The sequence below is a fragment of the Pristiophorus japonicus genome, chromosome 9, assembly GCF_044704955.1.
Source record: "Pristiophorus japonicus isolate sPriJap1 chromosome 9, sPriJap1.hap1, whole genome shotgun sequence".
Classification (NCBI taxonomy): Eukaryota; Metazoa; Chordata; class Chondrichthyes; family Pristiophoridae; genus Pristiophorus; species Pristiophorus japonicus.
In genome coordinates, this window is record NC_091985.1 from 105,136,411 (window position 1) to 105,158,100 (window position 21,690).

At 45.4% G+C, this 21,690-nt stretch overlaps 1 protein-coding gene across 3 annotated transcripts in view; it reads right to left on the reverse strand.

The window, feature by feature from the left end:
- rps6ka2 (ribosomal protein S6 kinase, polypeptide 2) overlaps positions 1 to 21,690 on the reverse strand; it is a 654,298-nt gene that overhangs the window by 211,769 nt on the left and 420,839 nt on the right. For all 3 annotated transcript variants that reach the window (XM_070889669.1, XM_070889667.1, XM_070889666.1), the window contains exon 4: positions 2,010 to 2,090. In XM_070889669.1, the coding sequence (XP_070745770.1) occupies positions 2,010 to 2,090 (81 nt within the window). The remainder of the gene's footprint in view (positions 1 to 2,009; positions 2,091 to 21,690) is intronic.

A 21,690-nucleotide genomic window follows, 5' to 3' on the forward strand; every position in this document is an offset into this window, starting at 1 on the left:
CGGCGAGAATAACATTTCATTGAACACTAAGATTTAAGGATTAGAAAGAAATAGGATCGACGGAGCAGGAGGGTTCATTACAGACAAATCAGGTACAGAAAGAGAAATAGAGGCCAGAATTTTAACAGGAAAGAATGAGTGGGTTTGGGAGCGGGTGGGAGGTTAAGTGCACTGAAATTGACAGGGCGTCAGAAGCTGGCTTCAACCCACCGGCTTCCGCATTTAACTCAAGCGCCTTCGGCTACGAGAATGAAACCAGGTTAACGAGAGGCGGATTAGCAATTTAAAGCAATTCAGAGCTAGTTAAGAGGTTATTGAGAGCCTTTTCACCTGGGGTTACTGTGGGTTCATGGGATTCCCAGGTTTCTTGGACCTCGCCAGTGAAAGCGAGGCGAGAGCACAGCGGCAATTGAGGGGGCTGAACAAATGGCAAACTAAAAATCCCACAAGTACTGAAACCTCACACCTGCTTCCTTGCCTAACAGAAAGGCTTTTGCTCACACCACTTGGTCTGAGAGTTTGCTTCCAGTACTTTTCAGGTGATTTCTACAACTTTGGAGATCACTGTCAGTACAATGGAGGTCACTCACACTACATTGGAGGATCACAATTTTACAGGTGCACCCCTGTGTTCATCCCCTCTCTCCTGTGGAGCGGCAGATCAGTGAGGATCAGATGAGGACCAAGATAAGCCCCAACAGGAGCAACACCGGCAGCACCAGCAGGAGCAGCGGCAGCCTTCTCCTCACCGATCTGCCGCTCCACAGGAGAGAGGGGATGAGCACAGGGGTGCACCTTGCAGGAGACGATACTCCCCACACACGGTATATAGGCAGAGGATCAGCTTCCTGGACATGTCCGAACTGCAGTGCCTCAGGAGGCTCAGGCTATCGCATCAGGTCATGGCAGACATGTAGCCTGCTGGAAGAAGACCTGCTGCCAAGTGGACCTGGTGGACGCACCTTACCAGTGGCTGTCAAAGCGACCACCACCCTCAACTTCTTTGCCTCAGGCTCCTTCCAGGGATCTGCATGGGATATTTACAGGATTTCACAGTCGCTGCAGTTGCACCTGACTCCGGGTTTCCTGACCAATTAATATGAGCGGGAGCGATGACATCGCGCATGGGTCCAATTCAGCTCAGGTATTTAAAGAAGCACTCCAGAGATGACAGTTGAAGGTTGGTGGAGGTTGGAGAGACTTTGGTGGGAGAGACAATGGTCACATTTGCCTGAGAAAGGTGGAAACTGAGGTAACTGAATTGAAGTCTTCAAGATGATGAGAGGAATTGACAATGTTGATCAAGGCAAATTGGTCAAATACCACACAACCCGAGTTAAAAATGAAGGATTGAGGAATGTGATGAGATGGTAGCTAGGTTAAGGTGATTTATGAAAAAAGGAACAAGCTTATTGGTCTTTTCTTGTTCATAATACTGTGTGGTGTAAATCTTCATTTTTAGTGCGACCTGTACAGATGTTCATATGCCAGGGGCACAAATCGTAAAATAGAATGTGCACTGCCCATGGATTTCTGTCCTGCAAAGCCCTGCATGGGAGCACTAAAGATGAAAATTACCCTGATTTAATACCTGTCCTTGTGATCTTCCAGTTAATCCATATTGGTCCAAACAGCAGTTTTCTCTCCCCCCACCCCCTCCCTTCAGTGATGATTGATAGTTGTCTCATATTTAGACTAAACAAAAGTGAAGTGTTCCCACTGTGCCACCTGTACTGTGCGATCCTGTATCGCTTGTCTTAAAAGAGCTGTCAGAACATCCATTTCACCAAAATTGAACGAAAATTCAGGCTTTGTGACTGGATCCAAATATCCAAATGGATCTAAAAGTAATATATTCGGATTTAAAATCAGAAGAGGAGCCCATCCTTAGCCTACACAACTTAGCTATTTTATAACCCTTTTCCTCATCTTGATGGTGTTGGTGATGGTAATGGTAGTGATGGTAACCAGTGATAATGATAAGTTTGAATGGAAAGCACAAAACTTACCATAGTGCAATTTTACTATGAAAGGATGATTGACTTCAGCCAAAATGTCACGCTCCATTTTTGACCTGACTCGGTCGCGGACTGAGGAGACAAAAAAATTACTCAATTAATGCAACATTATCTCTGTTTTAACTTTGTGTCCTATCTGTATTGTACATTACAATGATTTCTGGTTGAACACATCAAATTCCTTATAAACAAATCCAATAAAATACAAGTTGGTTCTTAGTTCCCAGGAAAGTGACGTTCAATATAGTACTGTTTCAGACAGGAGAAGTTCCTTGGTCCATCTAGACTACCCTCCAAGTTCCCCTTTGGATCCTTAATGTGACTCCAGAACAAATAGCTCCAAATACAATTCACCAGCAGGAATTCATCCAGTTCATTTTAAATTTGATATGCACCCCACAGTCTTAATTTGGTCTACAGGTCTACCATCCTGTTACGTAAAATTGTTCCTTAAATTTCCTGTTTGCTTTTGATACCTTAACTATCCCCTCTATTCCTTCTCCATAACTTTTCTTAAAGACCAAAGAGCCGAAATTGCCCCATGCTGGGTAACTTGGAATAAACCGAAATTTTATCTCCTGGGGCCGGGAAGACACGAGTCCCGGAATTGGGATCAGAGAGAAAAAAATCCTGTTGTCGTTCACCGGTGCCCTTGGGGCGCTCACGGGATGGGACGGAGGTGCTACAAGTCAGTGCTGTGTTAGACGAGTCAGCGCCATGTGGATGTACCCCACCTTTCTTAAAGGGGAGGGATGCTCCAAGGCCTAGTGCAGGCTCCTTGGTGCCCACTGGACCACCAGGGAATGTTTTGGACGGGCCACCAATGGCCACCATTGTCCAGAGTCGGCCGACAATTTTTTTAAAATGGCGGTCGCGGCGCTAGGCGCTCTCCTTTAAGAGCGGTCACAGTGCCCCGCAAAACTGTCAGTGGCACCGCTTGGCACTGACCGCGCTCCCGCGGGGCAATTTCCCCCATGGGGCGGAAAGGGGTCAGCGTGGGATGATAAGGGTCGGTGCACACGGCGATGACATCACCGGTGTGTTCGACGGTGCTCGGGAGCAATTCCGGCCAAGTCGCTCCCGACACCTGCCCCCAGGCGCAAACCACTTATTGCCCATTAATGCCAGTCGGAGAGAGGCACTAACGGGCCTTTTCAAAAGGAGAAATTTTGGCCCCCAAATGTTCCTTTACTTAAACTGGCTTCTTTTTATTAGTAGCAAATCCGTGAGGTGTTGATGTTTAGTTATGCTAAACCTTTATAAAACACCAGTTAGGCCTCAGCTGGCACATTGTGTCCAATTCTGGACACTCACTGCGTCTGGTCGCACACCAGCTGCACGTTTAGGGAGTGGTATACCTTTCGGTTCCTGAATGCCTCTACATTGTAGAATGGTACTTGCAAGGCCACATGTGTGCAGTCAATGGCTCCTTGAACCCTCAGGAAGCTTGCAATTCTGTCAAACCCACATGCCGCTCATTCTGGCTGTCCCTGCTCATTGGGAACTTTATGAAGTCCATACTGCGGTGTGCAGAATGCAGCGATGTGCAGCGTGTTGAGAGATTCTGCATATGTCCCCTGCTGCTGCCCGGAAGGAGCTGGAGGCATAGAAAGTCAGCAGCACAGTGACCTTCACTGTGATGGGCAGCGCAGCCCTGTTGGTGCTGTAAGGCTGCCAGTTTGCCTCTTGTAGATGGCATATCTCGGTCAGCACTTCCTTTCAGAAGCGCAGCATTGTCACACACTGCTCCTCAGAGAGCTGGAGGTATGAGCGTTGGTGCCTGTAAACCTGTGGGGGTTGTGCCCTCCTCCCCAGACGTCTTTGGCCTCTCCTCATCCATAGGCCGACATGGCAAATGCCATTCTTCTATCTTGACACTGCCTAGCAATAGCATGGAGCATGGTACACTGGTGAACTAGTAACGCCCCATTAAATTCTCTCACTGAAGTTGTAAGGACACTGTAATGGCAGATAAAACTGCCGCTTTCAACTCGGATCTTCACGCAGTGTGCTGTGCGCAACCGTTGCAGTCAATATGACCTACGATGTAGGATTCACCTTCCTCAATTTAAATACTCGTTTTTCAGGCGTCTTTTCGGGTAGGGGTATAATGCGGCGTTAGGGTCCAATTTTGCAGCCGGGCGCTAGCGGAGCGTTGTACAATGATTGATATCGTGATCTCATTGAAAGTAGAGGTTGGGTAGTATGTTTTTGCACTGCTGCAAACCCTGAGCCGAAGCTGGCCGCCCGCCGTTACGCCTTAAAACACCCTTTACCGCCCCTCCGGAGCGCTACCAGAGGCGCAATGGAGCCGAAAATCCAGCCCTATATGTTGGAGGACGTCATGCCTAAATTGTACAGCGCTTTGGGCAGAACACATATTGAGTACTGTGCCCAGTTCTGGTCATTATGAGGGAATACTGAGTGCAGTACTGAGGGAGTGTTGCACTGTTGGAGGTGCCATTTTTCAGATGAGACATTAAACCGAGGCCCCGTTGGCTCTCTTAGGCGAAGGTAAAAGATCCCACAGCACTATTCTGAAGAAGAGCAGGGTAGTTATCCCTGATGTAATGGACAACATTTATCCCTCAATCAACACCTTAAACAGACTATCTGCTCATTATCACTTTGCTGTTTGTGGGAGCTTGTTGTGCACGAATTGGCTGCCACATTGCAACGGTGACTATATTTAAAAAGTACTTCATTGGCTGTAAAGTGCTATGGGACATCCTGAGGCCATGAAAGGCACTATATAAATGCAAGTCTTTCTTTTCTTTCACTGAGCATATGGCTTACATTTGAGCTCTATAGGCAGTTCAGAAAACAGCCACAAAGATGGTCTCCAACTTCAAATGTCTGAGGTATGAGGAAATACTACAGAGATTTGGCCTTCTCAGCCTTGGTGCTACCACAGGATTTGTTCACAATAGGTGAAATAAAATGGGTGGAATAGTTTTCCATATTCATATTGATTTTGTGATCTTGTGTGTTGCACAGTTGTTTTAAACAACTCCATTACCCTCATCCCGAATCTAATCAAAAATTCATTCAGCTCTTTTTAAAACAATGTAATCAATATAGCATTAACTTCTTCAACAACAATGATGAAACTGTACAATAAATAAATGGAAATCTAAAAGCATTGGGAGTCCTAAAAGCATCCTATTGCTCTCATGCGAACTGCTCTCCAATGCATTGTAAAATCAATTTGATCATTTTTTACTTCAGTGTTTAAAAGCCTCGAAAAATATCTTGCAAGAAGATGTTTGATTTGGCCACATGCAGACATAAACTAATTATAATGCCCAAAAAGTATATCAGAAACATTTATTTTATTATTTGCATTCGTGTAACTGGGGCCTGGTTTGAAATAGCTTCATTGTTATGTTTTCTATATCTCATGTCCAAAGCTCTCCACTCAGGGCAGGCATCCAAACAGGTAAGTAAACAGTGCAGCTGACACAGCCTGTAATTGACCTGTGTTCCACAAATTAACAAGCTCTCCTGTAACCAGTCACATCCTGTACTGTAAATTTATTTATGCTTGGCAAGCTATTTAAATACAAAATTAATGTGTGCACCATTGGCTACAGCATAGGATCTGCTGAGTAGTAGCTTTTAAAGTGACTGGCAAGCGAAGGGTGGTGGAACTGTGACTAATTGCAGTAAATATGTGCCACAGTTTAACTTTTGGGTTCTCTCCTTGTGGTTATTAATTTAGGGCATTGCTAAGGATAACAAAGAATTTGTCAGAATACCATGTTTAAAAACATTTTAACTATTTTACTACAAGAAAAATAATTGTAGATGTTGAGCATTTTCAGGATGCTTCTCATAAATCACAACTTAGACAAAGTGTGATAAATTGTACTAATTTTAGTGGCTGATTAAATGAATAAACATGGTGCTTCAGTCTTGTGGCGGACCTACTCTTACTCCGGCCAGCAGGTGGGGCTGAAGAACAGGGGAAGAAATGCTTCCACAGTGGAATCTGGAGAAAGATAACTTGTTAATTTGATGATTAACATTTGGGGCTAAAAGTTGCGTCTGGGGCGATAACTTTTCAGGAGTGCGAAAGTATCGGCAGACAGTAAAGCTCTGATTTTGCCGGGAACTTCCGCTTTAGCGCTCCAAGGGGGAAGCTAAATCCAGCGCTACCATTAAAATCATAGCACGAAGAAGGCCATTCGTCCCATCGAGCCCGTGCTGCCTCTCAGCCAGTCCCACTCTCCTACCCTTCTCCCATAACTCTGCAATTTCTTTTTCCTTCAGATACTTATCCAACTCCCTTTTGAAGGATAACATTGAGTCTGCCTCCACCACCCTTTCAGGCAGTGCATTCCAGATCTTAACCACTCGCTGCGTAGAAAAAAATGTCCTCACGTCGCCTTTGGTTCTTTTGCCAATCACCATAAATCTGTGTCCTCTGGTTCTCGATCCTTCCGCCAATGGGAACAGTTTCTCTCTATCTACTCTGTCCAGACCCCTCATGATTTTGAACACCTCTATCAAATCTCCTCTCAATCTTCTCTGCTTCAAGGAGAATAACCCCAATTTCGCCACACTATCAATGTACTGAAGTCCCTCATTTCTGGAATCATTCTCGTAAATCTTTTCTACACCTTCTCTAAGGCCTTCACATCCTTCCTAAAGGGTGGTGCCCAGAATTGGACACAGTACTCCAGTTGGGGCCGAACCAGTGTTTTATACAGGTTCAACAACAACAATTTGTATATATATAGCGCCTTTAACATAGTAAAACGTCCCAAGACACTTCACAGGAGTGTTATAAGACAACAATTTGAACCGAGCCACATAAGAATAAATTACGGCAGATGAGAGATAGGTTTTAAGGAGCATCTTAAAGGAAGTAAGAGAGCTAGAGAGGCGGAGAGGTTTAGAGAGGGAATTCCAGAGCTTGGGGCCGAGCAAGCTGAAGGCACTGCCACTGATGGTTGAGCAATTATAATTATGGATACTCAAGAGGGCAGAATTAGAGGAGTGTAGATATCTCGGGGGGTTGTGAGGCTGAAGGAGATTACAGAGATAGGGAGGGGTGAGTCCAAGGAGGGATTTGTAAACAAGGATGTGAATTTTGAAATCGAGGCATTGCTGAACTAGGAGCCAATGTAGGTCAACGAGCAAAGGGGCGATGGGTGAACAGGACTTAGTACGAGTTAGGATACAGGCTGCCGTGTTTTGGATGACCTCAAGTTTACGTAGGGTAGAACATGGGATACCAGCCAGGAGTGTGTTTGAGTAGACAAGTCTAGAGGTAACAAAGGCATGGAGGAGGTTTTCAGCAGCAGCTGAGCTGAGGCAGGGGCAGAGACAGGCAATGTAACAGAGGTGGAAATAGGCGGTTTAATTATGTCGCAGATATGTGGTTGGAAGCTCATTTCAGGGTCAAATATGACGCCTAGGTTGCGAACAGTCTGGTTCAGCCTCAGACAAATGCTAGGGAGAGGGATGGAATCGGTGGCTAGGGAACGGAGTTTGTGGCGGGGACCGAAAACAACGGCTTCAGTCTTCCCAATATTTAATTGGAGAAAATTTCTGCTCATCAGTACTGGATGTCGGACAAGCAGTCTGACAATTTAGAGACTGTGGAGGGGTCGAGAGAAGTGGTAGTGAGGTAAAGCTGGGTATCGTCAGCGTACATGTGGAAACTGACCTCATGTTTTCGGATGATGTCGCCAAGGGGCAGCATATAGATGAGAAATAGGAGGGGGCCAAGGATAGATCCTTGGGCGACACCAGAGGTAATGATGCGGGAGTGGGAAGAGAAGCCATTGTGGGTGATTTTCTGGCTACGATTTGACAGATAAGAATGGAACCAGGTGAGTGCAGTCCCACCCAGCTGGACGATGGTGGAGAGGCATTGGAGGAGGATAGAGTGGTCAATTATGTCAAAGACTGCAGATGGGTTGAGAAGGAAAAAGAAGGATCGTTTACCTTTGTCACAGTCACAAAGGATGTCATTTGTGACTTTGATGAGAGTCGTTTCGGTATTGTGGCGGGGCAGAAACCAGATTGAAGGGATTCAAATATGGAGTTCTGGGAAAGATGGGCATGGATTTGGGAGGCAACAACATGTTCAAGGACCTTTGAAAAGAAAGGGAAGTTGGAGTTGGGACGATAGTTTGCAAGGACGGAGGGGTCAAGGGTTTTTTTTTGAGGAGAGGAATGATGACGGCAGATTTGAAGAAGAGGGGGAAGAGTACCTGAGGAAAGAGAACTGCTAACATAAAAGGAAGTTGGGTGGTCAGCAGTTTAGTGGGAATAGGGTTGAGAGAGCAGGAAGTGAGTCTCATGGACAAGATGAGCGTGGAGAGGTCAAGAGGGGTGATCAGAGAGAAACTGGAGAAAGATGTGAGTTCAAATATAGGGCAGGGGGGATCCTTAGAGGATGTTTGGCATGGTGGACTAGGGAAGGAAGAGAATTGGCAGCGCTGATCGAATGGTCTTAATCTTAGGGACATGAGCTCCTCGCACTTGTTATTGGAGGTGAGTGTGGTGGAGACAGGGGAGAGGGGTTTAAGAAGCCGGCTGGCAATGGAGAATAGTAGCCTGGGGTTACCATTGCATTCCAGAATGATCCTATCTCTTTGACTAAGCTTTTGGTCACCTGACTTAATTTCTTCTTCTCTGTTTCGGTGTCAAATTTGTCTTATAACACTCCTGTGAAGCGCCTAGTGATGTTTTACTACGTTAAAGGTGCTATATAAATACAAGTTGTTGTTGTTTTTGGAATAGTGAGCAGTGTTGACAGACAAGAGCAGTACCCGATAATGCTTTCTGTGGCCAGCCAGATCTGGCAGTGAATGGCTAAATCAATTGTCCGCCATGGCCGTCATAATTTTTATACTTTTGTATTCTATACCTCTATTTATGAAGCCCAGGATCCCATAAGCCTTTTTAACTGCTCCCTCAACCTTCATGCCAGCTTCAAGAATTTATGTACACATACCCCCAGGTCTATCTGTGCGTGCACCCCTTTTAGGATTGTACCATTTTCCTCTCCTCATTTTTTCTACCAAAATGCATCACTTCACACTTTTCTGAATTAAATTTCATCTGCCACGTGTCCGCCCATTTCACCAGCCTGTCTATGCCTTCCTTAAGTCTATCGCTCTTCCTCACTGTTCACTATACTTCCAAGTTTTGTGTCATTGGCAAATTTTGAAATTGTTCCCTGTACACCCAAGTCCACATCATTAATATGTATCAAGAAAAGCAGTGGTCCTAGTACCGACCCCTGGGGAACACCATTGTATACCTTCCTCCAGTCCGAAAAACAACCTTTCACCACTACTTTCTGTTTCCTGTCACTTAGCCAAGTTTGTATCCAGGCTGCCACTGTCCCTTTTATTCCATAGGTTTCAATTTTGCTGGCACGGCTATATAAGGCATACAATGTTGTGAAGATTAGTGGAAGACCAGAGGATTGGTAATTTTTTAGAAACCAGTGAAGGACAACTAAAAAAATAATATAGAAGATAGATTATGAGAGTAAATTAGCAAGAAATATAAAAACAGACAGTAAGAGCTTCTACAGATATATAAAAAAGAAGAGAGTAGCTAAAGTAATCGTTGGTCCCTTAGAGAATGAGTCTGGGGATTTAATAATGGGAAGCAGAGGCTTTGAAAAAATATTTTGTATTGATCTTCACGGTAGACGACAAGAAAAGCATCTCAATAATTGATAATCAAACGGCTATTGGGAGGGGGATCTTAAAACAATCACTATCACTAGAGAAAAAGTACTCGGCAAACTAATGGGACTAAAGGTGAACAAGGCCCCTGGACCTGATGACTTACATCCTAGGGTCTTAAAAGAAGTTGCTGCAGAGATAGTGGATGCATAGGTTGTAATCTACCAAAATTCCCTGGATTCTGGAGAGGTCCCAGCAGTTTGGAAAACCGCAAATATAACCCCCCTAATTAAGAAAGGAGGGAGACAGAAAGCAGGAAACGATAGGCCAGTTAGCCTAACATTTGTCATTGGGAAAAAGCTGGAGTCCATTATTAATAGCAGGACATTTAGAAAATTATAATACAGTCAAGCAGAGTCAGCATGGTTTTATGAAAGAGAAATCATGTTTGACAAATTTGTTGGAGTTCGTTGAGGATGTAATGAGCAGGGTGGCTAAAGAGGAACCAGTAGATGTTGTGTATTTGGATTTCCAGAAGGCATTCGATAAGGTGCCACATAAAAGATTACTGCACAAGATAAGAGCTCACGGGATTGGTGTTAATATATTAGCATTGATAGAGAATTGGCTAACTAATAGAAAACAAAGAGTCAGGATAAATGGGTCATTTTCAGGTTGGCAAACGGTAACTAGTGGGGTACCACACAGATCAGTGCTGGGGCTTCAACTATTTACAATCTATATTAATGACTTGGATGAAGGGACCGAGTGTAACGTAGCCTAATTTGTTGATGATACAAAGATAGGTGGGAAAGCAAGTTGTGAGAAGGACACAAAGAATCTTCAAAGGGCTATAGATAGGTTAAGTGAGTGAGCAAAAATTTGGCAGATGGAGTATAATGTGGGAAAATGTGAGGTTATCTACTTTGGTAGGAAAAATAAAAAGCAAATTATTATTTAAATGGGGAGAGATTACAAAATGCTGCGGTACAGCGGGATCTGGGGGTCCTTGTACATGAAACACAACAAGTTAGCATGTAGGTACAAGAAGTCATTAGGAAGGCAAATGGAATGTTGGCCTTTATTTCAAGGGGAATGGAGTATAAAAGTAGGGAAGTCCTGTTACAACCTTACAGGGCATTGGTGAGACCACACCTGGAGTACTGCGTATAGTTTTGGTCTCCATTTTTAAGGAGGAATATACTTGCATTGGAGGCAGTATAGGTTCACTAGGTTGATTCCTGAGATGAAGGGGTTGACTTATGAAGATAGGTTTAGCAGGTTGTGCCTATACTCATTGAAGTTTAGAAGAATGAGAGGTGATCTTATTGAAAATTATAAGATTCTGAGGGGGCTTGACAGGGTAGATGCAGAGAGGATGTTTCTCCTTGTGGGGGGAATCTAGAACTAGGGGGCATAGTTTCAGAATAAGGGGTTGCCCATTTAAAACAGAAATGAGAAGGAATTTCTTCTCAGAGGATCGTGAATCTTTGGAATTCTCTACACCAGAGAGCTGTGGAGGCTGGGTCATTGAATATATTTAAGGTGGAGATAGACAGATTTTTGAATGATAATGGAATCAAGGGTTATGGGGAGCGAGCGGGGAAGTGGAATTGACACCAAGATCAGATCAGCCATGATCTTATTGAATGGTGGAGCAGGCTCGAGGGGCCAAATGGTCTACTACTGCTCCTATTTCTTATATTCTATGTTTTTTATGTGCACTTTGTTGAATGCTTTTTGGAAATCCATGCACACTAAGTCAACTGAATTACTCTCATCAACCCTCTCTATTACCTCATCAAAACGTATAAGATTCTGAGGGGGCTTGACAAGGTGGATGCAGAGAGGATGTTTCCACTGATGGGGGAGACTAGAACTAAAGGGAATGATCTTAGAATAAGGGGCCACCCATTTGAAACTGAGATGAGGAGAAATATCTCTCTGAGGGTTGTAAATCTGTGGAATTCACTGCCTCAGGCAGCTGTGGAAGCTGGGACATTGAGTACATTTAAGAAAGAAATAGACAGTTTCTTAATTGATAAGAGGATAAGGGGTTATGGGGAGCGGGCAGGGAAATGGAGCTGAGTCCATGATCAGATCAGCCATGATCTTATTGAATGGCGGAGAAGGCTCAAGGGGCCGTATGGCCTACTCCTGTTCCTATTTCTTATGTTCTTATGTTCTTATGTAAAAAAACTCGATCAAGTTGGTTAAACACGATTTGCCTTTAAAAAATCCGTGCTGGCTTTCCTTAACTAATCCACCCCTATTTAGTGACTATTAATTTTGTCCCTGATTACTCTTTCTAAAAGCTTCCCCACTACCGAGGTAAAACTGACTGTCCTGTAATTGCCGGGTTTTGAACAATGGTGTAACATTTGCAATTCTCCAGTCCTCTGGCACTACCCCCATATTTATGGAAGATTGAAATATTATGGCCACGATTTCCGCCCTCAATTTCCTCAGCATCTTAGGGATGCATCCCATCCGTTCCTGGTGATTTATCTAGTTTAAGTGCAACCAGCCTTTCTAATATATCTTCTTTATCAATTTTCATCCAATCAGGTGTCTCTACTACCTCCTCCTTAACTATGTCTATGGCAGCATCCTTGTTCTGTTCATAATAAAGCAATGTAACTGAGTACTGTAGACATGAGTAAGTGTGGCCTTAGCTCCTTTATTCAAACTCCAGAGTGTTGGTACAGCATGGGAGGCCTGCTTATATACAGTGCTCCCAAGGGATGATGGGATCTCTTGGGACACCAACAGGTATGCCCTCTGGTGGCGGTATGATACAGGTTGCATAGGGTTGCATACATAACATCACTCCCTCCCAAAGTCAATAGTACACTTATTTACAGGGTGAGACGATCTGGGGCTTTTCGCTCCCTTGTCGATCGTCTCGGTACAAATGCAGGTGTGGGCGAGTTGGTTGGTTCTTCGCTGGGTTGCTGGGCAGCTGACCTTGTTGGGCTGCTGGGGATGGTAAGTTCAGCTTCGTGGTCAACCGTGATGTCGGTTGCAACTTGTGTGTGTGTTGGAAGGTCGAAGTTGGTGGTGTCCTCTTCGGGTTGCTCGTGGCTGTCTGTGAATCGCAGTTTGGTTTGGCCCAACTGCTTTCTGCAAGTTAGTCCATTAGCAAGTTTGACCTGAAACACCCTACTCCCTTCTTTGGCTATAACAGTGCCAGCAAGCCATTTGGGGCCATGTCCATAGATGAGTACAAATGCAGGGTCATTGACTTCAATATCGCGTGACAAGTTTGCGCGATCATGGTACATGCTTTGTTGATGCCGCCTGTCCTTGATGCTATCATGGAGATCAGGGTGGACAAGAGAGAGCCTTGTTTTGAGTGCCCTTTTCATGAGCAACTCAGCTGGGGGAACCCTGGTGAGCGAGTGGGGTCTGGTACAGTAGCTGAGCAAGACCCAGGACAGGCGGGTCTGCCAGGAGCCTTCCGACACATGTTTCAAGCTTTGCTTGATGGTTTGGACTGCCCGTTCTGCCTAGCCGTTGGATGCAGGCTTGAACGGGGCAGATGTGACGTGCTTGATCCCTTTGTGGGTCATGAATTCTATGAATTCAGCGCTGGTGAAGCACGGCCCATTGTCGCTGACAAGGACATCAAGCAGGCCTTGCGTGGCGAACATGGCTCGTAGGCTTTCAATAGTGACAGTGGGCGTGCTTACAGACATTATTACATACTCAATCCATTTTGAATAATCATCCACAACAACCAAAAACATTTTGCCTAGAAACGGGCCAGCGAAGTCAACGTGGATCCTAGACCATGGTTTGGAGGGCCATGACCACAAGCTTAGTGGTGCCTCCCTGGGTGCATTGCTCAGTTGCGAGCAAGTGTTGCATTGGCGCACACATGACTCCAAATCTGAGTCGATGCTGGGCCACCATACATGGGATCTGGCTATAGCTTTCATCATTACTATGCCTGGGTGGGTACTGTGTAGGTCACGTATGCACGTTTCCCTGCCTTTCTTAGGTAAAACCACGCAAGTGCCCTACAAAAGACAGTCCGCCTGTATGGACATTTCGCCTTTGCGTCGCTGGAACGGCTTCATCTCCTCATGCATCTCCGCTGGGATGCTGGACCACCTCCCATGGAGGAAACAGTATTTTTTACAAGGCTCAGTAAAGGATCCTGGCTGGTCCAAGTCCTGAACTGGCGGGCCGTAACAGGTGACTTTTTGTTTTCAAATGCATCCATCACCAAGAGCAAGTCTGCAAGCTGTGCCATTTCCACCCCGGTGGTGGGCAATGGTAGCCGACTGAGAGCATCAGCACAGTTCTCTGTGCCTGGTCTGTGGCGGATTACATAGTTATATGCAGACAGCATAAGCGCCCATCTTTGGATGCGGGCAGAGGCATTGTTATTAATCCCTTTGCTCTCTGAGAATAGCGATATGAGCGGCTTATGGTCGCTTTCTAACTCAAACTTGAGCCCAAACAGATACTGGTGCATTTTTTTCACCTGTCTAACGCATGCCAGAGCTTCTTTTTCAATTATGCTGTAGGCCCTTTCAGCCTTGGACAAACTCCTGGACGCATAGGTGACCGGTTGCAATGTTCCCGATTCATTTGCTTGTTGTAACACCCGACCCGGTACGAAGACACATCGCAAGCTAGCACTAAACGTTTACATGGGTTATGCAGAACAAGCAGTTTGTTGGAACATAACAGATTTCTGGCTTTCTCAAAAGCAGCCTCTTGTGATTTCCCCCATACCCAGTCATCTCGCTTGCGTAGCAGCACACGTAGGGGTTCTAGCAAGGTGCTTAATCCGGGTTGGAAATTACCAAAATAATTGAGGAGTCCCAGGAACGACCGCAGCTCCATCACGTTCTGTGGCCTCGGCGCATTCTTGGTGGCCACCGTCCTGGCGTCGGTGGTTCTGATGCCGTCTGCCGCGATTCTTCTCCCTAAGAACTCGACCTCTGGCGCCAGGAAAACACACTTCGAGCATTTCAACCTGAGTCCCACGCGATCTAGCCGACTTAAAACCTCTTCCAGGTTCTTCAATTGTTCGATGGTGTCCCGACCTGTGACCAGTATGTCATCCTGGAAAACCACGATGCACGGAACCGACTTTAGCAGGCTCTCCATGTTCCTTTGAAAAATTGCCGCGGCCGACTGAATCCCAAATGGGCATCTATTGTAGATGAACAGACCTTTGTGCGTGTTGATGCAAGTGAGGCCTTTCGAAGATTCCGCCAGCTCCTGCATCATGTAGGCCGAAGTCCAGCCAGGATCGCAAATAGGTCGACTGCCTTGGGTAGCGGGTACTGGTCCTGTAGTGAAAATCGGTTAATTGTTACTTTATAGTCCCCACAAATTCTGACCGTGCCATCATCTTTGAGAACCGGAACAATCGGACTGGCCCACTCGTTGAACTCCACCAGCGCGATGATGCCTTCTCGCTGCAGCCCGTCCAGCTCAATTTCCACTTTCTCTCGCATCATATATGGCACCGCCCATGCCTTGTGGTGGATGGATCATGTATCGGGAATCAAGTGGATCTGCACCTTATCCCTCGAGAAACTTCCGATGCTTGGCTCAAACAACGATGGGAACTTGCTCAGAACCTGGGCACATGAGGCGTTGTCGACGGACGAGAGCACTCGGATGTCGTCCCAGTTCCAGCAGATTTTTCCCAGCCAGCTTCTGCCAAACAGTGTGGGGCCATCTCCTGGTACAATCCATAGTGGGAGTTCATGCACCGCTCCATCATAGGAGACTTTTACTGCTGCACTGCCAATTACAGGGATCAGCTCTTTAGTGTAAGTTCTTAGCTTGGTATGAATGGGGCTGAGCTTGGGCCTGTGTGCCTTGTTGCACCACGGCGTGTCAAAGGCCTTTTTGCTCATGATAGACTGACTCGCACCCGTGTCCAGTTCCATGGATACTGGAATTCCATCCAATTCGTCTATGAGCATGATCGGTGGACATTTCATGTTGAAGGTGTGTACCCCATACATTTCTGCCTCCTCTGTTCGAGTCTCTAGTTCAGCCTGATCCGCCATGGATCGATCCTCCTCTGCAACATGGTGGTTTGCAGGGTTTGCAGCTCGTCTGCACATTTGCTGGAGGTGTCCCATTGTTCCACAGCCTTCGCACACAGTGTTTGAAGCAGCATTGATGGGCTCGATGATCACCTCCGCAGCGCCAACAAGGTGTTAACTGCCTCACATTAACGTTTGATGCCGGACTCTGGGTCATCTGAGGTCGTGCAGCTGCAGGCTTGTACGTTCTGCCATATGAATTCAGCCTAAAAACAACGTTACTTTGTGTACACTTCTTGCTGAAACATCTTTATGCTGCAAAATTTGTTCGGTGTTGTCGCTGGTGGACATAAATGCCTGGGCCATTGTTATGGCTTTGCTCAGATTCAGTGTTTCAACAGTCAGTAGTTTGCGAAGGATAACCTCATGGCCAATGCCAAGCACAAAGCAGTCTGTTAGCATTTGCTCAAGGAATCCATCGAATTCGCAATGTCCTGCAAGGCGCCTTAGTTCGGCGACGCAGCTCGCCATTTCCTGGCCTTCAGACTGTTAACACGTGTAGAATCGATACATTGCCATCAGAACGCTTTCCTTCAGATTTAGGTGCTCCCGGACCAGCGCACACAGTTCTTCATATCATTTGGTTGTTGGTTTCACCAGAGCTAGAAGATTCTTCATGAGGCCATAAGTTGTTGCCCCACAGACGGTGAAGAGGATCGCCCTTCATTTGGCAGCATTCTCATCCCCTTCCAGCTCGTTGGACATGAAGGATTGGTCGAGTCGCTCCACGAAGGCCTCCTAATCATCCCCTTCTGAGAATTTCTCCAGGATTCCAACTGTTCTCTGCATTTTCGCATGATTGTTCGTTATCTCGTCACCAGTTGTTATGTTCATAATAAAGTAATGTAACTGAGTACTGTAGACATGAGTAAGTGTGACCTTAGCTCCTTTATTCAAACTCCAGAGCGTTGGTGCAGCATGGGAGGCCTGCTTATATACAGTGCTCCCAAGGGATGCTGGGATCATTTGGGACTCCAACAGGTATGCTCTCTGATGGCGGTATGATACAGGTTGCATAGGGTTGCATACATAACAATCCTCTTCCTTGGTGAAGACAGATGCAAAGTACTCATTTTGTACCTCAGCCATACCCTCTGCTTCCATGCATAGGTCTTTTTCTTGGTCCCTTGTTGGCCCCACCCTCCTCTTACTACCCGTTTACTATTTATATGCCTATAAACAACTTTTGGATTATCTTTTATGTTGGCTTCCATTCTATTCTCCTACCCTCTCTTTGCCCCTTTTATTTTCTTTTTCACTTCTCTTCTGACGTTTCTATATATAGTCTGATTCTCAGATGTAGTTGCAACCTGACATCTCTTTTTCTGCTTCATCATATTCTCCATCTGTTTTATCATCCATGGTGCACTGAGTTTAGCTGCCCTGCCTTTCCACCTCATAGGAATGGACCTTGACTGTACACGCTTCCCTGAGAGCGCTAAAGGGAGTGAGGGGGCGGTATCGGCAGAGCACTGAGCAATGTTCTGTGCTGCTGTCTTCATAGGCTGCTCCCTCCCTAAAATGGAAGAGCCAATGCTGTGTTGAAGGAATCTTCAGGCTGTGTCTGGTGAGTGACAGCTATGGAGGCAGAGGGTATGGCTGAGGTACGAAATGAGTACTTTACCTCTGTCTTCACCAAGGAAGAGGATGCTGCCATAGACATAATGAAGGAGGAGGTAGTGGAGACACTTGATAGGATAAAAATTGATAAAGAAGAGATATTAGAAAGGCAGCTATGTGCATAGCAGCCCCAAGCACCCAAAGAGAGTGCAGGGCTGAGTAATCATGAGATCAAAAGACATCAGGAGGCACCAGAATGGGGACATAAATAAATGTTGCCCTACCTGACCACCATTGCCTTTAATTAGTGCTCCCCAAGCTGCCAGCCAAGGTGACAATGCCTCCTGAAGCTGCCGTTGTTGACACCTGGCGATGCTACAAGGGGCAGGAGCGAATATCACATCTGGGGCGGTAACGGGGCGCTGCTCATTGGATTACGTCACGATCTCCGGGGCACAAGATTTTAAGACGGTAAGTCTTAGTGCCAGAGCAAAACCACCAAGACAGCGGTGATTTTGTCGCGCCCGATCGGTAACCGCTTAGCAGCCTGTTACCGTCCCCCGCAGGCACTAACGGGAGACGCAAATCAAGTGAATTTCTCCCACTTGGTTTTCTCCCATTTGGTTTCTTTTGGAAGGTTTTGAGTAAATTTTACAATAGTACTAGTAAATGTGGACTCTGAAATGAAGCGCCAACAGAGTGAATTCTATAAGAGTCATAGGAAATAACTCGTATTTATATAGCATCTTTTCACATTCACAGGACATCACAAAACTGTCAGAGCCACTGTGAAACACTTTGGGATGTCCAGTGCTGGTTCTTTGCTCAAACCATCCAAAACTTATTCAACTGCTCTGCTCTCTTCCAATAATCTTGTATCTTCTTCTGCTTCAAATATTTATCCAATGATGTCTACCTCAACCAGTCCCTATAGCAAGGAATTCCATGCTCCAACAATCCTCTGTGTAAAGAAATTTCTCCTCACCTCTCTCCTCATTCTCTTAGTGATAATTTTAAAATGATGACACTCATCACTGGCTTACCAACCAGAGAAAATAATATTTTGCTACTCAAGCTATCAAAACCTTTCATAATTTAAAAAAAAACCCTCAGCTTCTCTACTTCAGTGGGAATAGTTCCAGTATCTCAAGTCTTTTCTCAGAACTATAATTTCTCATCCTTGTGAATCTACGTAGGATATTGAGCCCAGGAATTTTCTTGGCACTGCTTCAATTCTGCCACTGTGAATGGGGTTTCCACCGCACTCCAGCAAAACTACAGTGGCGGAGCACGAGCCGCCCTAAAGAAGTTCCCAATATAATGAGGTATTCATGGTACTCAAACTGTTTCCTCTTCATTTTTTGTATGAATTTATCATTACTTCTTTACTCTTGAACCCCATTTATAAAAACTAAAATTCTATTATTTGCTCCATTTCATTTCCCAGAACTAATTCAAGCAATGCATCTTTCCTTGATGGATTGGAACCATACTGGTCTAGGAAACAGTCTGGAATGCATTCTAAAAACTGTTCCCCACTTTGACCACATCATTACCTTTATTTCAGCTTATCTGGGTCTATCTTGGATAATGATAAGTCGCCCAATATTATCGGCCTGTTGTGCTTACACATCTCTCTGAACTGTTTGCAGATCCCCACCCCCCCCCCCCCCCCCTCCCCGCCTTTGTCTCATCTCAACTGATTGCTGGCCTGCATTGCACACCAAGAATTGGACCACTTCCCTTTCTATTTCTTAACTCTATCCATATGGATTCTGTTTTAATGCAACCCCATATGATATCCTTATGTTCCAGTGTGTGATAGAATCCTTTGGTAACACTGGCACCCCATCTCCTTTTTCCTCCCTAGTTACAACCAGGAATATTAAGTTTCCAGTCTCGTCCAAACTTAAGCCATGTCTCGATTTTAGTAACTAAATCATACCCCTCCACAGTTATTAATGCTTTTAATTGACCAATTTTTTGAATGCTTTGTACATTCACATACACACCACTCAATCCCGACTCTAATTGTTGGAATGTTGGCACTTATTCTTTTCCTGGTTTTCTCATTTAATTTTTAGATATGCTTTGTCCCTTCTACAACAATGGTTTTCTCTCTCATTACTGCATAGCCTCTTTCTTTCACTTTCTCTTCTGAAAGTATTTTCTGACTATTTATTTCAGCTAAACCTTCTGTCTCCATTCCAAAAAGTGTAACATCACAAGACATCTTCTCACACTCAAAACAAATCCATGAAGTATCTGAAAATGTAGCATTTAAATTTGTAGATATCCATTCAGAAAACATTGTGCATTGCAGCAGCCACTTGATCAAGCTGCCACTGATATATTGTAGTTGGACTGGCTGATAGAAAAGTCCACAGACTTTTAATGGGGAGCAATATTGGTGAAAAACAGTGTGATAAATCATTGTTATGTTTACAAGACAGAAGAGACAGAACTGGATCATTCATGAAAGAGCCCTGTGCAGAATTCAAGACTGGGACTGGAACAAAATGGCTCTGTCGCACAACAAGGGTGTATAATGGTAGAATGAGGAGGGGAAAGTTTGGTTCTACTCTGCTTTTCAGTTGTTTCTTGTATAATTTCCGAGCTGTTTGGAACAGAAGGCTTTCATGATCTATCCTTGTATTGACTCAAATTTCCCTATTAATTGTGAAACTGAATAATCAGACTTCGACTAATAAATGTGAATCTGCCGTAATGGTGTAAAAATGCTGTGTTGTTTTTTTTAAATTAATTCATGGGATGTTGGCGTCACTGGTAAGGCCAGCATTTATTGCCCACCCCTAATTGCCCTTGAGAAGATGGCGGTGAGCCACCTTCTTGAACCACTGCAGTCCTTGTGGTGAAGATACTCCCACAGTGCTGTTAGGGAGGGAGTTCCAGGTTTTTGACCCAGCGATGATGAAGGAATGGTGATATGCTTCCAAATCAGGACGGTGTGTGACGTGGAGGTGGTGGTGTTCCCATGTGCTTGGTGCCCTTGTCCTTATAGGTGGTAGAGGTCGGGGTTTTGGAGGTGCAGCCGAAGAAGCCTTGGCGAGTTGCTGCAGTGCATCTTGGAGATGGTATACACTGTACGACGGTGGTGAAGAGATTGAATGTTTAAGGTGATGGATGGGATGCCAATCAAGCGGGCTGCTTTGTCCTGGATGGTGTCGAGTTTCTTGTGTTGTTGGTGCTGCACTCATCTCGGCAAGTGGAGAGTATTCCATCACACTCTTGACGTGTGCCTTGTAGATGGTGGAAAGGCTTTGGGAGTCAGGAGGTGAGACACTCGCCGCAGAATACCCAGCCTCTGACCCGCTCTTATTGCCACAGTATTTAGGTGGCTGGTCCAGTTAAGTTTCTGGTCAATGGTGATCCTCAGGATGTTGATAGTGGGGGACTTGGCCATGTTAATACCATTGAATGTCATGGGGAGGTGGTTAGACTCTCGCTTGTTGGAGATAGTCATTGCCTGCCATTTGTGTGGCGCAAATGTTACTTGCCATTTATCAGCCCAAGCCTGAATGTTGTCCAGGTCTTGCTGCATGCGGGCATGGACTGCTCCATCATCTGAGGAGTTGTGAATGGAACTGAACACTGTGCAGTCATCAGCGAACATCCCCACTTCTGCCCTTATGATAGAAGAAAGGTCATTGATGAAGCAACTGAACATTGTTGGGCCTATGACACTGCCCTGAGGAACTCCTGCAGTGATGTTCTGGGGCTATGATGATTGACCTCTAAACACCACAACCATCTTCCTTTGTGTTAGGTATGACTCCAGCCAGTGGAGAGTTTTCCCCAATTCCCATTGACCAGTTTTGCTAGGGCTCCTTGATGCCACACTCAGTCAAATGCTGCCTTGATGTCGAGGGCAGTCACTCTCACCTCACCTCTGGAGTTCAGCTCCTTTGTCCATGTTCAAGTGATCCAGGCGGAACCCAAACTGGGCATTAGTGAGCAAGTTATTAGTGAGTAAATGACATGTGATAGCACTGTTGATGACACCTTCCATCACTTTGCTTTTGATTGAGAGTAGACTGATGCAGCGGTAATTGGCCGAATGGGATTTGTCCTGCTTTTTGAGGACAGAATATACCTGGGCAGTTTTCCAGATTGTTGGATAGATGTCAGTGTTGTAGCTGTACTGGAACAGCTTGGCTAGAGGCGCGGCTAGTTCTGGAGCACAAGTCTTCAGCACAACAGCCGGGATATTGTCGGCGCCCATAGCCTTTGCTGTATCCAGTGCGTTCAGTCGTTTCTTGATATCACGTGGAGCGAAACAAATTGGCTGAAGACTGGCTTCTGTGATGGTGGGGACCTCAGGAGGAGGCCAATATAGATCATCCACTCGGCACTTCT